Here is a 17,821-nt window from a genome sequence, read left to right as displayed (position 1 = left end):
TGTATACACATTACGAGAATCTGTGCTTACTGGCAACTTTCTGTAGGCACTATGAGCAGGGAGATTTCTTAAAAAACATTCTCGCAACTGCTGTGACAGCTTGATGCACAGCCATTAAGCAGCTTTCTTTGTTCATGGAGGGGCTGTGGAAGCACGAGCACAGGGGTGGACGTAAGGAACGGGGAAATGGGAAACGCCCCATGACATGTCCCGGCGCCCATACGATGGAGCGGGCCGGCGGATTCTGACTTGGTTGGATCAGGCTGAGGAAATCTCCGAGGTGTCAGACAGGGGCTGCGGGCAGCGTGTCCTCCAGGGCTGCTGCCGGCCAGCCGTGCGGAGGGAGGGACGTCGCCCGGCCGGGTGCGGGGCAGGGACGCTGGGCTGGCGCCAGACCGGCGGCTCTCCTGCGGCTCGCTCGCTCCTGATCCGTGCCTGCACCGCTACCCGGCGGGCCGGCCCCCGTCAGGGCGGGAGCGAGCCCGGTGTCCCGTCAGGGCGGGAGCGGCCGGCCCCCGTCAGGGCGCGGGCGGGCTGGTGTCCCGTCAGGGCGCGGGCGGGTAGTGTCGCCCCCCGCCATGTCCCTCCCGCCGCGGCCCCGCCGCCCCGTACTTAAGGCGGCAGCGGCGGGCGCTGGTCCTGCTCGCGCCCTGACCGTGTATCCCCACAGAAGATGGCCCCGACGTGCCTGCGGCCCCTGCTGAGGTACCGGTCCTTCGCCATCCTCTTCCTCACACCGCTGCTGCTGCTGCCGCTGCCGGTCGCTGTGCCGACGCGGGTAAGTGCCTGCGGGGCCCACGCGGGGAACAGAGACCCCCAGGTCCGGCCCCTGCTACCCCACAGGAGCCCACTCCTCTGTCCCCCAGGTTCGGCCTCTGCTGCCCGAAAGCAGCCTGCCCCCCTTGCCCCCCAGGTGTGGGCCCTGCTGCCCAAGAGCCCCTGTCCCAGCCAGCCACGCAGGGCCCTGTCCAGGCTTGCTGGGCACCCAGCCTGCTTGCCCGCCTCTTGCGGGGCCGTGCCCCAGACACCCTGTGCGGCACTGGCCATCCGGTCTGCCCTCGCAACAGCATCTCCTTTGCCACCTGAGCAAGCAGCGCCGGATCCCTGCCAAGGCAGTTCCGCTTCCCCACAGTGGACTGAAGCAGATCCTTCCTGCCACCTCGTCCCTGAAGCATTTCTGTGCAGCTCAGTTGCTATTCAGTCCCAGATCTCAGGAGCCTGTGTTGCAGGTTTCACTCCCAGATGATCTTCAGACACTGGTGCTAGGCAGCTGAACGTGCAGAAGGAGCTCTGTGCCAATCTCTATTCATCCTAAGGGTTGTGCCACTGCAAGGACCTGGGGCTCCCACGGACCCAACCCATCTTGCAAATTAGATGCAGTTCTTTTTGGGCCAAAGATAAATATATGCATAACTGGCCTGCACATTTAGAATTGCGTCTTGCATTATCTAGTAATGATAGCAGTGGACTGAAAGACAGGACTTCTGGGTTCTCCAGCTCGTTCTGCTGCTCAGGCTCTGAGACTTTGGGGAGTGTTGCTGAGTGGCATTCTTCATCAGTGGTGCAGTCAGAAGCTGCACAGTGTGTTATGCAGTGATCATAACAGGGTTTCAAATGCAATATCCTCCAATTCACATCCATCTTACTCCAGTGATGGTGATGGCACAACTCCTTTGCTTTCAGTGGAGTTATACCAGCATAAAATTGGAATAACCCACTGAAGAGTTCGGTCTTTAATGTCTTGTAGCCTTCTTGGCAAAACGTGAAAGCTCAGTTTACAGTATTTTAGCCTATTAGAGCTTTAGAGTCTATTCTAGTGCTAAAAACAGTCTTTCTTCTGAGTGACCTGTATTGCTCAGTGTATTTTAAAGTACAGGAAAATGTCATGCATATTTATAAACAAAATTGCCAGCCTGGTTTACCTGTCCGAGTAGTATCAGTCCTGCCTTTCAGTTGAATGCTGGTGCTTTATAGAAAGAGGAATTCCTGACTGTTAGGCACTACTTTGATCAATACTAGGAAAGATAATTTTCCTAAAAAAATAAGTATGTCTTCAGTGTTCCGGTATTTGTAGGAATGTTGTGTCATCAGTCTAATCTGGGAAATTACAGTATTTCACAATGGGAGAGTAACATTACTGTCAGTGACAGCTTTTTCAGCTCTCAGTGAGAAGGCAGATCACTGTGTTTCCTGTCAACTGTACAGAGACACCAAAGAAACATTCTGTGACTGTTCCCATAAATCACAGATAGATATAGGTATAGGTACAGATATATATATTTAATTCCAGAACTTTGGTTGTTTGAATTGGCTGTGGTTGTTGGAGTTAATTTATAAGCATGGTTGTATTTTTGAACTTCACATAAATAATTTACTCTCCACTTTACAAAACCAGTGTTTCTTCTGTATTGTGAATTTTATTCACTTAGGGCTGTTTATTTGTCTTTCATACTGGCAACAGATTAACCACAGTCAGTTCTAGCACTTAGGTACTCTGGTACAGCATAAATCGTGTCATGAACTCACCTTGTATTTATTAAGGGAAGAGACTTAAATAGGATCTGTCTGATATCTTTTAGTCTCTGAAGAAATATTTTTTCCAAAACTTGTGCTGTAATTAATCTCCTGGAAACCTGAAGAAAAAAAATTCAAATTACTTACAAAGGCTGTTTTCTGGTTCTTAAGCTTCTCAACAAAATGAAGGAAAACACATCCCTATTTATAAATATCACCTTACAGCAATTTTTAAATGTCACTGCAACACCATTTATTTTTGAAAAAAAGTCCCGTTTGTTGTATTAGAATAAAATCCTATAAACACATACTCTACATATGAGCAAATTCTGAACTACAGAACACTGACTTATGCTTTAAAACACTGTTTACTGTTGGCTAATGAATGCTTGCCTCTCCTAACAATTTTGAAAGTACAAACCAAGGAAGGCTAGGTTACAGCCATGCCTGATCAACAGTATAAAAAGACATGCTACAACATTTCTAATCCAGGGAATCCCCTTAGTAGGTATGTGCCTTAGCACAGTATGATTTGGGAAAGTAATGAAATACCTCTAAGTGCTTAGTCACCAAAAAAAAGGTAAAATAGTTTTACTTTAAGAGTTACTTTAAGAAGTTAAGAACTTTTAAATTATTCAGTGATATAGTTTCTGGCCTTGGGTGTGTTACTGGACACACCTCTAAGACTTGTGAATTTCAGACAAACTAATCATCTGCACTGGGAAATTTGGCCATCCATTTAAAAATAATTAACTCAAAATAAAAATGCTGAAATCTCCAAACACTATTAAAAAGTCTTGGCTTCTAGATGTGAAATCCGCTCACCTCAACTGCCAAGAGGTAATTGCACACTGCGAACTGTGTATTTACCTAGTCGTGGAAGGTTTGTTTTTCTCGCACCCTACATTTTGTGTGACTGCATTAGAACAAACACTGTGGTCAAAAAGATCTTTTTATGCAAGTGACTTCAGAACAAGGTTTAAAAGTACAAGTTTAAATCGTCATGTCTCTACTACCTATTTCAGCATAACTTGTTAAGCTACAGGCAATGGAGTGTTTAGGCCCCTTATAAGAGCTACCAATGTGTTTCTTATCTTTAAGAATAGTTTTCTGTGCTTAAATGTGTCTTCCATTATGTTGCAGGAGGCCAAATGTGCATATATCATCATCATCATGGCTGTGTACTGGTGCACTGAAGTGATCCCACTGGCTGTTACCTCCCTCATGCCTGTGGTATTTTTCCCTCTGCTTGGAGTTCAGAGCTCTAAATCAGTAAGGAACTTGCTCAATCCAGATGTGACACAAGGATATCCATTGGTCTGATCCCCCATCAATATTTAGCAAACAAGCCTGATAGGAAAGCACTCCAGTTCTGTGGTACTGTTTTTGAACATGTTGAGCAGCGTTCAGGGTTCCTGTATGGAAAGATACTGAACTAAATACACATTTGCCCAAAATGTTAAGGGTGTGGAGCTTGAGGTGGTAGAGGGGAAGATCCATTTCTGGGCATGGATCCTGCTGGAGAGCATCCCACTAGTGCCAGCAGCTTGTGTGTTCATAACCCATCCCATGAGAGAGCAGTGCTGACGTATCCTCTGGGAGATTTCAAAATGCGTGGGACAAACTTCTTCTGACAGGGTAGACAGCATGATGCCAGCAAGTACACTGTGTCCCCTCCAAAGCTCATTCTGGCTGTTTGTGCTACTGCTTTAGTCCAAGGGAGAGAGACTGTAATTAGGTACTGTAGCCCAGGTTCACTACTGCAAGCTGGTAAGGGCAGGTGTGGTTGCTAAAGGTGCTGAGAAATCCGTTTTGGAGCTCAGCATTTCTAGTACCTACACAATACTTTGAGCCCTTAACAATGTTTTAGGAAACTGCTGTCATTTTGTTCTTTATTAACTCCTGGTGATCCAAAAAGAAGGTTCATGATGCACAAAGAGCCCCTGCACTAGGTAGTTCAGCACTTAAACAGGAGATCAAGGGTTCAGGAAACTAGGGTAGCTCTGAGGCTGCAATTGCCCCTTCTGCCAATGTTGGGATGGGGCCTGGTGCAGTAAATGGCTTTGAGATGATGGAAGGCAAAATGTACTAGTGAAGCTAGCAAGAGGCAACACTTGGGCCCCTGACCTACCTTCTCTGTCTTTCAGGTGTGCTTGCAGTACCTAAATGACACGAACATGCTCTTTGTTGGAGGGCTGATTGTTGCCATTTCTGTTGAACAGTGGAATCTTCACAAAAGGATTGCCCTGAGGGTCCTGCTGATTCTTGGGGTGAAACCTGCACTGTAAGAGTATTACATTACTTCTTCCTTGCAAGTGTTAATTTAGCAGAGGCCTAGGGATGGTGTTTAACAGTCAGCAGGGAAGGGAACCTTCAAGAACCTCTTTAGCTGCACTTGTACAGGGTTTCCAGAGGTGAAGTCTGGCAGCAAGAACAGTTTATTTGTCCTTTGGCTAAAACCAGCATCTGGCTAAATTCTAGATGCTTGCCATTGGGGATAAAATGGTGACAGACTTAATCATGCGTGGACTAAGGAGCTAAATGGCTTTCTGGGATTCCTTCATTGAAGGTGGCAGAGCTGTCCTAGAAGGGAATCTGTCCCTGCTTTGTATTACTGGACACTACACACATCCCTGTCTGGGCTCTACTCTCTAAATTACAGTGACTACAAAGCCTAGCAGCATCTGTTTTCTTTCCTCCTTTCTCCTCTGCCTGTTTCTCTCTTTTCAGCCTCATGCTGGGATTTATGATAGTCACTGCCTTCCTGTCCATGTGGATAAGTAACACAGCCACCACTGCTATGATGGTTCCCATTGTCCAAGCTGTCCTGGATCAAATGGACAACACAGAGTATGATGTGACCATGATGGAACAAGCAACTGGGCAAACAAATACAGTGATTGAGCTGGAGGAAAAGAATGCATCAGATCCCACTTCAGTGCATGGTAAGGGCCTACTCAGCAATGAGTTGATTCTACTGAACTTGCTACGCTCAGAGCTCCCTGACCTAGAAGGAGTTCTCTGTACCTTTTCCAAGGAAAGAGGATGGTTACGTGACTGAAAATCCCTAAATGCATGACATTTAGGTTTTACAAAATGGCTTCCAATTTTGGTGGCTGCCATTTTGTTATGCTTAGTGCTAGATCCCATGCAGATTGTTATGTTCTTTCCTTCAAGCTGGGGTCATCCTCCCATAGTTTCCCTAGACTTAACTGTCTGCTCAGGGAAGTGAAAAGCATATCCTGTGGGAAATATCATCCAACCCTCCAGCATCCCACTTTCTAAATCTTGTGATTATCAGTGGGGATTCAGCTTCTAAGCCATGTAGGAATGTTCAAAAAGTTTTGTGCAAACACAACCTATTTTGGTTTTGGGGTAATAAATATCTCTTTATTGACCAGATTCTATGTGGAGGTGGAGAGAAGAAAGGAATACTTTAAAAGCTACATGGAAAAGGGGAGCTGGTGTCATTTGACTCACAATAGACAAACTACTCTTTGGAGCACTTTAAAGCATGATCTTTCCCTGATGCTTGGCTCTACAAGGTCCTTCTGTCAATGCTGTGGTTCTGCAGTAGGTTTCACTTGATTTGAACCATGCACACAAACTCAGTCCCTCTGATTTCACGGCTCTGCTGTGCTGTTACAGAGGGCTGTATTATTAAATACTGTTAAAGATCAGATCTGTGGTGCCTTTCTCTTTCAGAGGAGGAAGGATTGTCTTGGGGATTTTCATGGAGATGTGGTTTCACTGAATTAGCAGGTTGATCTGCCATGATTCCCTGTGTGACTGTGTGCAAGAACAAGTGCAAATGTTGGTAGTGCATACTGTGTGCCACATTTCAAGGCTTCTGCCTGGGACACAACGTGCCCATTTTCTGACTTACATGTCCATGGAAGACACGGTGTAGAAGAAGGGTGTTTATGTGTGCCAGACATTGCTCTGGTATGAGATTGACTCATAACTGCCATATTTGTTTGGACCTTGGAGGCATAGTTTAGATACAACTGTGATCTCTGCTTTTTGGTTTGCTCATTTCTTGCCTCACTTGTGGAGGGAGAATGCAGTATGATTGTGCAAAGCTCAGACACCATGTTTATGTAAGATGTGCAGGCCAACAAGAATGCCACTTGGTCACAGAGCGTTCTATAAGGTTGCTCATTTCTAGCTTCCAAACAGTTGTATCAAAGGTAAGTTTTCATACTTGCAAGTGCTCTTATTAATGTTGATTCTTGACTCCCAAAACCGGACTTCTGCTCTAAGACCAGTAATAATAATTTTGGTGGTTTTCTGCCCACTTAGAAGGATCTGCTTCGCTTTGCTGATGAATTTATTTTAACGTGTAGTGAAGGTAATAAATGTGTGCAAAAAATACCCTTTGGTATTGTTGAGTTGGTTGTAATTGCCATAAATTCATCATCGTGCTCCATTAGTCCAGTCAGACTTCAAGATTAGGCTGTTAACCTCAGAGAACAGTGGACACAGCAGCAAAAATTCATGGTTGATGTAAACTGACATAACATATTCATCTTAACAGTTATGCCAGGCAAGAATTTGGGGTTCGGTGGGGTTTTTTCTGCCCATATTCACAGCTGTTAAAGCTAGTTGGGTTCTTCCTCTGCTATTGGAATGGTTCCAGTGACTACAATATCTGGCTGGTGGTAAGCCTCTCTGTGAAACAGGAAATTACTGCTGAGAAACTGTGGCACCAATATGGACAACCGCATCCTTGGATCATGTAGACCCAGATTGTCAACCTCTCTCTTCATCTTCTCATGAACATGAGTCCAAAGCATTTAGGGACATATCTGTGGTTTTTTGAATTAAAATAAATGGCATACACGAACCGGAAGCACTGAGCCTGCAGACCCTGTCCTGAACTCTCTGCCTCCCTAACTTTACCTGAGACAAGTTGTGTTCTTTGTGTCTAGTCATAAGCAATGGACAAGTCCCTGATGATCCCAGATCTTCTGAGGAAAAGAAAATGAGGAAGCGTATATGTAAGGGAATGACACTTTGTGTGTGCTATGCTGCCAGCATTGGAGGAACTGCAACACTCACTGGAACAGGACCAAACATGGTATTGAAAGGCCAGATGAATCAGTAAGTCATTCTTGCTGTTTCTTTTACTTACTATCTTATTGTTTCTGTGACCAATTGACTAGTCTTAGATGACAGATGAGGTGCTTAGGGACATGGTGTAGCGGTGGACTTAGTAGTGTTAGGTTTATGGTTGGACTTGATGATCTTAAAGGTCTTTTCCAACCTGTACTATTCTGTGATTCTGTGACACTTTCAGTTGCAAACTATAAACAATAACCAGTTGATGAACTGGGAGTGAGGAATGTGTATGAAGTGATAGGCCTCATTTTTCTGCTTCAGCCTTTTTTAGGCAGCTATGTGCTGGTATTATAGGTCTCCTGAGAAACTTGGAAATACTTGCTGGTAATTGGCAGAGGAATGAATGGGGAGGAAGAAAGAACGTCCTGTCTTGGGATAAATGAGCAGGCATGTTGGAAGTGAAAGGTACCTAGAATGTGTGGGAGATCTTTCAGCAGCACTTGTCTTACTGAGACCTAAAATATCAACATGAGCTCCTATATGCATTAAAGTAAAATACAGGGAAAACTGATGATCATTTAAATTCTGCTCTGAAATCCAGGCTGCCTTCCTAATGACTTCAGTTAGGCTATGGATGTTGCCTATGATTACTTGTAATGGTTGTCCTAGGTTTACACATATAATTGTCACTAGCACATACTACAGGGAGAGTAGATTACTAAATGTTTTGGCATTCGTACAGAAAGCATTTTTCTTTTCTTTTCAGGTTATACCCCAACAATAATGATATTGTGAATTTTGCTTCCTGGTTTGGGTTTGCATTCCCAAACATGATTCTGATGTTGGTACTAGCTTGGCTTTGGCTACAGTGCTCCTTCATGGGACTCAAGTGAGTATTTAACTACATGATATTGTGTAAACCCCTCAGCTAATGCAGATCAGCTTACCGAGAAATCTGGATAAAAAAAATGCACTGACAAGTTATTAATTTTGTAGCAGAGAGCAGTTCCATTTCACAGCAACTTTTGAGGTCTGGAAACCTTTTATGTTCATGGGAGTTGCACTAAGGCAAAACCTTTATACATTCCTAATGTTCAGACAGAATTGCCTTTTTATTTTTCAATTTCACATGTGAGAATTTCAACCCTAGGAGAGCTAGCATATCTGGTTTGTTACCCTTGATTCAAAACTGAGTTTTTCATCCCAGGTTGTTCCAAATTGGACAGAGACTTACATCCATTCATAGACCCCATTCTTCCGTGAGAACTGGCATGTCCCCATGAAAAACTTTGACACCGTTGTCATGTCTTTGTTCCTGGCCTCTGCTGTAGTCTATGTCTGTCCCCAGGAGTGACAGCTTCAGAGTGGCAAGCTTGTTAAATCCCTCTAGTATGTTAATACTTACAGTATTTTCTTTTCCCTTTTTCTTAAAGCTTTAAAAAAAGCTGGGGCTGTGGGACAGAGAGAACTGCTAAAGAAAAAGCTGCATACAACGTGCTGAAGGCAGAAATGAAGAAATTAGGCCCTATCTCTTATGCTGAATTCAATGTCCTCCTAATGTTTGTTTTGCTGGTTCTCTTGTGGTTTTCCAGACACCCAGGCTTTGTAAAAGGCTGGGCCACCAGGCTCTTCCCAGAAGGAGAAAAGTAAGTTTTTAGGGTTTTTTTAATCCTGTACCCTCTTGGTTGTGAATCAGATTCCCTTGCTCTTACATTCCATTTTGAGTGCTGGGTCATTCATTCCAACCTTATCTGAATTCATGTTTGCTGGGCTTGATCCCATTGCTTGTGCATGGGATCTCCAATTGATCTATTGTTTGGCAGTTTGTACTGCAATGAAGGCTGGAGACTGGGGCATGGGGCAAGATGAACCTCCTAAAGGAAGAGAAAATTCTGTAACGCTGGTCTCAGTCACACTAATGTACACATTAGTGTTTGGTTTGTATGAGCTCCAATCAGTTGCGGTGTCATTTGAATATTTGGTAATATCACCTCTAAACAATAGCTTAGAACTCACTGGAAAATTGATTTGGTGCTTTGAATGGCTTCTTCGCATAATGTCTGTGGCATGTTAGGAACAGAAAAAGCACGATGGGACTATCATTCAAGCCATTTCTTTATACATCTTTCTTTGAGATAAAACTGTTGAATCTTGGCTTCACCACAGAGAAGGAACTCTGCTCCCAGGAGCCATTGTCATCTGTGACTCTGGTTATTAATGTGTATTGTAGCTAGTTTCTTTTATTACTGTGTTTGTGTTGTGGCAGTTCTGAGGGACGTCAGTCATGAACTAATTACCCGTTTTGCTAATGTACAAGCCCCAAGCAGGATGACAAAGAGCAGTGACTGCAATGCTTGAAGGCAGCCATCTTCTAGGAGAAAGATGTCTATGTTCTAAGCTATATTCTCTTTTCTTCTTTAGGTATATCACTGATTCTGCTCCTGCTGTGTTTATCGCCCTGCTACTCTTTATCCTTCCTGCTAATAAACCCAAATTCGTAGGCTGGAATCCAAGCATGTCTGACCCTGAACAGACTGAAGAAGGTATTTAAAAGAGGAATTGTAACATTGTGAAACAGTTAGCCAGCTCCAGCTAACATGGCAGAAACATATACTGGATTTGCATGCAGCTCTTCAGGGTAGCTCACCTCCCTCACTTTTTGGGCAGGGCTGGGGCACGGTCCCTGCTCATGTGTATTGCCCTTACCCTGTGCAGGTTTCTCAGTAATATGCATCTGCCTGTTGGGTCTTTCCCTAATATCTTATAGAACAGGAGACAAAATGTCTTCACTCTCCTAAAACATGTTCTGCTTTTCATTTCTCACTTCAGATATAAAAAAGCCATTTTTATCAGCCCCGCTGCTAGACTGGAATGTGGTTCAGAGGAAGATGCCCTGGAGCATTGTGCTGCTGCTGGGAGGAGGTTTTGCTTTGGCTGATGCAAGCGCAGTATGTCCTGACATCTGTTTTTCTCTGACTCAAAGGCGAACTTCCCTGGTTTGTTATCTAGTCCTGTATTACTGGGCATGCACCCAAAGCCAAACCCAGAAGAGATGTTCAGATCTGGAGGCAGATCCAAATTAGCAAAAATTGGGAGGAGAGGTGAATGTTTGTGCCTCTTTTTCAGGAATTTGTGTGCTCTGACCAAGTTCTTCAATTTATCAGCTCTTGGAGGCTGCCGAGTAGTTTGCAATCTTATCTGCCTGGACAGACCAGAAGAGCAGCCCTTCTTATTTCTGTTATCGTCCCAATCCCAGCCCTGGCTAGAAAAATAGAACACAGAATCATAGAATGGTTTGGGTTGGAAGGGACCTTAAAGATCATCTAGTTCCAACTCCCCTGCCATGGGCAGGGACACCTTCCACAACACTTGTAGATAACACTTGTAAGATTTTCAGGACCATTTGTTTGTCCAGATCTGTTTAAAGGATATATATCTTCAGGTTTAAACCAAGCCACTACTGAAGTGATCAGGAAGAAAATCATTGCGGGTAGATATCTTGCACAGTTGTGTACAGTGGGGTTTCTTGAAATTCTTGTCAGTGGCTGTTGCCAGGAAATATGCTGCATTCCATAAGCCCATGGTTTGATCCTATGTCCATAAATTCACAGAAAAGGCAGCTGAATTCCCAAAACAGGAAAGAATTTTGAGGTGAACCATGTTGTTTCCTTCATCACTGCTAAGATGCATCTAAATCAGAGCAAGCCTTAGCTATCAACAGTGCCATGCTTTGGGGAAATTCATATTCAGATCTAAGTTCTGTGGCCAGGTAGTTTTAAACCATGGGGCAAATTAAAGCTCTAGGGCCTTACATTCATCTGCATACATCATACATACATTATTAAAGCTCCAGAGCATTAGAAGCCATCAAATCAAAGGTTTTGTAAGCTGTTTTGAGTCAATCACTGTCTATGTTCCTACAATAGAGCATTCATACAGCACCAGTATCTTCAGAAACCTTAGAAAAACATGCCAGGAAACTTCTGAGTGATACATTAAGTATTTGCAATAGTCTTAGCAATAATTGTTTCTGTTCAGCAAAAAACCATAATTTTGTAACCGTGTAAGCAAGTATTTGGGTTCCAGAAAAATCAAGAAAGTGGGACTCAGTATTATGTCTAGTTGGCAAGGAGTTTCTTTTAGCGTTTGTGACAGATCATTGTACTTTCCCAGATGGTGTTTATATAATTCAGGAGTCATTTAGCATTATTTGGTAGGAATGTTACACATAACATGAGTTCCCTGTTCATGAGCTAGGGGTTCTAAGCCTCACTGAAAACCAATCTTTTTTCTTGTCAGAACTCTGGGCTCTCTGCTTGGCTGGGTCATCAAATGACTCCACTAGGATCTATCCCACCGTGGGCCATTGCGACGGTACTTTCGCTTATTATAGCTGTCTTCACTGAATGCACCAGTAATGTTGCCACAGCCACCCTCTTCCTGCCTGTCTTTTCATCTATGGTAAGATTACTCCCATCCTGTTACCCTATCAACTGGGAGATCAGGGTTAAAATGACAGTCTCTAGTGGCAATGCAATAGCATATTTATTGTCTTGAATGTTGCTCCAATGTTAATCTGAAAGCCAGTAATGGAACAGTCCATCTGACAGTATACCATAATGGACAGTGATTTTAGCTGGTCTTCACTGCTATGTTTATAGCATCATATGTATATAGAAAGTGGGAATGCAGACTTTCTCCAATCTGCACTACCTATATGCCTGAACCCTGAGAACCAGCTTCTTACGGGAAGAAGCTAATTCAGGATACCTATCCCACGGCACCCTCACTGAAAAGGAAGCCCGTTCCAGCCTTCTGTAAGGTATGTCCCTTGGCCCTGGAGAAAGTGAAGTGAGAGTCACTTTTTTAATACAGATCAACAAACATCAGTTACTTCTGGTCATTTTGTGTTTGAACCACCAACTCAGAACTGGAAAAACACACACACAAAAAATCCAAACCAAAACAAAATCCGCACCTTCTATTCATCCCTTTGAATGGTTCCTTCATCTTCATAGTTTTATGCTAGAATACAAAAAGTGGTAGGCCTGATTATTAGAAATCACAGATGTGGCTTTTTCCATAGGAAACCAGAACAATTTTTAAACTTACAGAGGAAAAGTTTTGCTGCATTTTCTGAGCAGAATTGAAATCGTAGCATAAAGGAAAAAATAGGTTACTTTGTTCTTTAATTTGGAAAGTACAACCACTTTATTCCACTTTATTCCTAGACCATTTCATCAAAGTAAAATTATCCCAATCAAGGTGCTGAGCTATTAGTGACTTAAACTGGCACTTAAGTTCTGAGTCCCACAGAGTTTATGTAACATCTAAGAATGTTACTCCACATGCCTAGTAATTATAACCCCATCCTTGTGTTACCCTGGCAAAAGTGTGGTCCAAGGACAAAGAAAAGATCGCTGGATAAATTTGACCAGAACTCCAAATTATACCACAGAGCAAAACAAACAACAAGAAGAAGTCAAGCATTGTTTTTAAGTATTGTGGGACAGGAAACAAGAGCAAAGTTATCTTTAAGCACCTGTGGATTTCAGAATAAAATGCTTGTTTATTACTCTGGTGATATAATACTAGGAAACAAAATGAGTCTGTGTGTCTGAATGGTCTGGGAAATGTTCTTTATGCCTTTCTTTTGGAATACCTCCAGTGTGATATTCTCTCCATTTCATTGCAGGCTGCATCTGTCAAGATCCATCCTTTGTATGTTATGCTGCCTGGTACTCTCAGTGCTTCCTTTGCCTTCATGCTACCTGTTGCAACACCGCCAAATGCAATAGTGTTTTCCTATGGCCACATCCGTGTTTTGGATATGGTAAGATAATTGCCTGGTCTCTTATCTGAAGCTCTCCATTGCCTTTATCCTGAAATATGGCGAGAGTTTAATTTTCTTAGCCGAGTATTTCCAAAGTACCAGGAAGCTCTTATGGGCTGTAACTACCACCCTATGCCCCTCTCATGCAGTGTTAATATCGCAATAAAGATTTGCATCTCTGAAGTAACAGTACCTTTCTCTCAGGCTTTGGCAGACATACATCCCAGCCCAACTGAAATTAAAAATTGACAAATCATAAGTCTCTTAAACACTGAAGGGTTAAAATGCAGTCAGTGCTTTCCAGTCTTCTGGGGCTTTGGCGAGTGTAGCTGAAGCCTTGTTTCCACTGGAGCTGAAAGCAGAAGGTAACAATCAGTTGCCCTAAGCTCTGGTCCTCTGATTGCCTGCCAGACCACACAGTGCCAGGTTCTGTGCCGAACACCGAAACGTCATCCGTTTTCTAACTGGAGACTTGAAGGGGGCAGAAGCTGTTCTTTAACTAATAAGAGCAACTTGTACATGCCTTAAAGCTCCTAGACTAGTTATATAGCAAAGTGTTCGAGGCTTTGCACAGTGTGTTCCCTGGTATTTCCACCTAAGCAAGAACATAGGGCAGTGGGTACAATGGCTATTTCTGTGATTTATTTGACCATGTGTCTTTCTTGTGTATGTACAAATAGGCCTTGCTGCAATTTGCTGTGCCTGTGTTTGGTTATTGTTGTTGGTTTGGACTTTTGTCCTCACAGGTTAGATCTGGAATAGTGATGAACATCATTGGAGTCTTCTGTGTCACACTGGCCATCAACACATGGGGAAGACCTATGTTTGAGCTGGACACATTCCCAACCTGGGCAAACAGCACAACTAACCAGTGAGCAGTGAAGAATTCGTGTGCTAAACAAGGAAAGGACCCTTAATACTACTCCCTATTGCCCGAAGCCCTATATAGAGTCTCATCACCACTTCAGATCGAGTGTCAGGTGTTTTCTACCTTCCGGGAGTCACACATCAGTTCAGGCATGAACCAACTCAAACGTATTCCAGTCGTGCTGGAGCCAAAAGTGCTGTTTAATTACACAACCCTAAAGGATCATGTGTCTGGATCATAAGTAAAATCAAGTGACCCGTTGTACCTCCAATCAAGGTCGAGATTTAGAATTTATCAAACTTTAAATAAAGAGAGGGCAGGCTGTTGTATCAAATGGTTTGAACTATTGTATCACTGGTATGAACTTGTAAATCATTAGCATTGAACACTGCACTCGGGCAGGGGCTGAAAATTCATTAACTATTACGTATATCCACAAGTCAGCAGCTGTACAGAGAAATCCCTGTTGTCACTTGTCTAGTGAAAGAAGGGGTATGTTACGTTACGTTACGTTACGTTATGTTTTACTCAGGCCTCAGCCATGTGGTGGAATCCTTCCAAGTCAACATCCAACACATTTTCCATTGCCTTGTTTTCACTCCCAAATCTCACTGCATTTAGACACCCTTATGGAGGGTTGAGATAACATAATTCCATGCTGGTCATGATTCAGCTGATGTCCTGGGCAATGATGAGTTAAGGCTGGCTTTGTATTTCTTGCACTGTGGCACTGGCAGGGCCAGGAGCCTTTCCCTCTCTCAGCCGCAGGATGTGGTTTCACATGCCAACCAGTGTTTTGTTAGTGCCAGCATGGAAATGACCGGTGGCCTATAGGGCTTCACACCTATTGTGAAAGTTCCTGGATTAGCCCCTGATGTGCCTTATGAATTAACTCTGGAATTTTGGAGTGGAGACAAGGCATGAGAAAGGCTCTAACTGAAGGCCTTGTAAAAATTTAGGGGCCCAGATATTAGGGCTTGTGCTGGCTGACAGCAATTGGAGTTGTCTTGTGTACTTTGGAATTCAGGTCCTGTGAGAAGAGTGTTTTGTAGCACCTGTTTGTGTCATTTCTGAAGCAGAAGTAGCCTACAGAAAGATTGGTGTTGGACTAGGTGCCGTTTGTCAGTGGTACAGGGATGCTTTTCATTCAGCCCTCGCGATGGAGTTGGGTGGGAGGTAAGGCAGTGTGCTACAGTGGAGAGATCTGTGGGCATGACCTGAGTTCTGCTCCCAGACTTGCTGTGCAGCCTCACGCAAGTCAGTTCACCTCTTTTTGCCTCAGTTTCCCCTCCTGAAGAAGATGTCATGGTACCTGTCTACCTCACAAGGGTGTTGTGAGGACTAAGGGTCAAAGTCTGCGTCCATGGTGATTCCCCACCTCACGATAAGGGGTACAAGGCAGCAGTTACAGAATCATAGAGTTCTGGCCAGAAGATCTGTCCTCTAGCATAGTACTGTGTGTAGGATATTTAATAGTTTTGTTATTGATGTGAATGTTCTTTATAGAACTGGAAAAATATTCACATTTTTGCCTTTAAAAGTGAGGAAAGTATTTATCCACAAAATGGCCAGGTGCTTTTCTGAGCAGAAAACTACTTCAAGAATGATTTGATTTTCATGCCTTTATCTTCTGTGCTCTTTCAAGGTGCTGGGCACCATAAACGCTCCACTGACTGTTGTTCCCGGGTGCCTCCCATGGCACCCTGCCTACCCAGCTGGCTACATGTGGTGCAGCCTCATACCTCTTCCATGGAATGGTGGAGTGTATGGACAAACACTGTTCCACTTGCAGAGTCTGTCTAAGGAAGAGGCCGGTTCTAGTGCCAAGAAGCAGCTTGGTCACAGACATTTGTCACCACCGGAAGCTTATCACAGTGTTTCTTTGAAGAAATTGAAACCAGGAACAGTTAAGCACCTTTTGTGCTTTGGCAGTCACCGCTTAATGCTGATTTGCATCTGTAAGTATCTAAATCCATTTGAGAAAGGGACTTTTTCTGCCTTCTGATGGACTTCACAGCATGGGGACGTTTCACCACTGCCAGGTACTTCACGGTGCTTGCTCTTCACTACTGCAAGTAACATACAGTGGAGCTTGCATGGGTGGGTAACACTGAGCTTGCCTGTCGCAATGCAGATCAGAACTCCTCTAAAACCGGTTTCAGCTAAAAACCATAGGACAGACTCTTCCCTGTCCCATTTGCAGAAAGGAACGTTCTGAGAAAGTGCCCTCATCTCAACTAGGGAAGAGCTTCCCTCTGTTGCTGTGCAAGTAGAGAACAAATGTCATTTTCATCAAGGGTCACACAGGGTGATTTATTGACGGGAGTGCCGGGGCAGGGGAACGTACATGTGGGGTAATAAAGAATGCTGGGTTTATTATAACTGTGGTGTATTTGATGCGTCACCGCTCTGTCCTGTTAACAGCAAATGTTTCTTTCTGAGACACTTTTATGACATCCTGTGATTGATTTGTATTTAATTTAAATGGGTGAGTTACAGAATTAGAGCCTGGCAAATTAAAAATTACTAGAACTGTCTCCTCTGTGGCATGGATTGTTTCCTGTGTAACACAGGGGACCACTTGTTTCCACGTTAGCTTCCACTGTAGCATGGTATTGCTCCAGTAACATCCAGGAGGGTACGCACCACAGAGAATCAGTGCAAAGCAGAGATGTGGATACTGCTTTAAGTACCTTCAGAGCTGTATATCAGTAGTTCCTCCTCTTTCCTCAGCTAAGTGATAACTCAAGTTTCCATCTTTGAAAATGCCCAGGTGGGACCAAATCAGGTGGCATACCCTACAAGCTGTCTCATTCATTTCAGAGGAAAAGAGTCTAAGAATCTAAGAAACATAACTAGTTTTTAAGAATTAATCTTGCACAAACTCTCCAGTGTAACAGGCACAAACAAGCTTTTCTTCAGCATCAAGCATGCATGTCGTCCTGTTCCAATGCCCTAAGTAAATATATGTGTTATTTACAATGGGTAATGCAAGGACAATTGCTCCGTTACTGAGCTGGGTTACGTCCCCTTCCAGCATTGCAGGATAACTATCATGATAGATACTTGTCTTGCACAGCACTTATTTTTCTTCTCACCAAAGGGTTTTTGTTTTAGGTGCAAAAGTTGTGATGGTCCTAAGGCAGTGGCATAAAGGAATCCCTTTGACTCCCACTGCAAAACATGCACCACCAGAGCCGACAGAGAACAGGGGAGGATCTTCGGTGTGGACTTCGTCAGGACGGGTCACTCGGCCACACTGAACTAGCAAACAGTTCCTGTTTTATCGTACGTGGGCTGAGTGTGATTCCTAGTGGTTAGTGGGTATGTCAGCTGTCCAGCTGGCGTAACAGCAGGCAGTGCTGCCTATAAGAGGCTAAATAAATGCTTTCCTATTTTCTGTTCAGCCTCTATAGAATGTCCTTGACTTTCCCTTTCTTCTCTCAGAATACCTAGTTGCTAATACTGTTTCTGCAAATGTTGAATGTCTCAAACCTGCAGAATATGGGCTGCTGTTATACAGGGTTTGTTCCTGCTAGTTCACG

The 17,821-nt window shown here is 43.8% G+C and overlaps 1 protein-coding gene across 1 annotated transcript; it reads left to right on the top strand.

The window, feature by feature from the left end:
* The first annotated feature begins 385 nt into the window (after window positions 1-385).
* SLC13A5 (solute carrier family 13 member 5) lies at window positions 386-17,158 on the top strand. Its single transcript, XM_075518168.1, has 12 exons — window positions 386-778; window positions 3,658-3,786; window positions 4,662-4,798; window positions 5,245-5,459; window positions 7,446-7,617; window positions 8,342-8,464; window positions 9,009-9,221; window positions 9,997-10,118; window positions 10,405-10,523; window positions 11,875-12,036; window positions 13,271-13,408; window positions 14,155-17,158. The coding sequence occupies exons 1-12, from the start codon at window positions 674-676 to the stop codon at window positions 14,281-14,283; spliced, it is 1,764 nt and encodes a 587-aa protein (XP_075374283.1). The 5' UTR covers window positions 386-673; the 3' UTR covers window positions 14,284-17,158.
* Window positions 17,159-17,821: the final 663 nt, after the last annotated feature.

The sequence above is a fragment of the Mycteria americana genome, chromosome 15, assembly GCF_035582795.1.
Source record: "Mycteria americana isolate JAX WOST 10 ecotype Jacksonville Zoo and Gardens chromosome 15, USCA_MyAme_1.0, whole genome shotgun sequence".
NCBI lineage: Eukaryota > Metazoa > Chordata > Aves > Ciconiiformes > Ciconiidae > Mycteria > Mycteria americana.
This window is presented reverse-complemented; position numbering and strand designations above follow the sequence as displayed.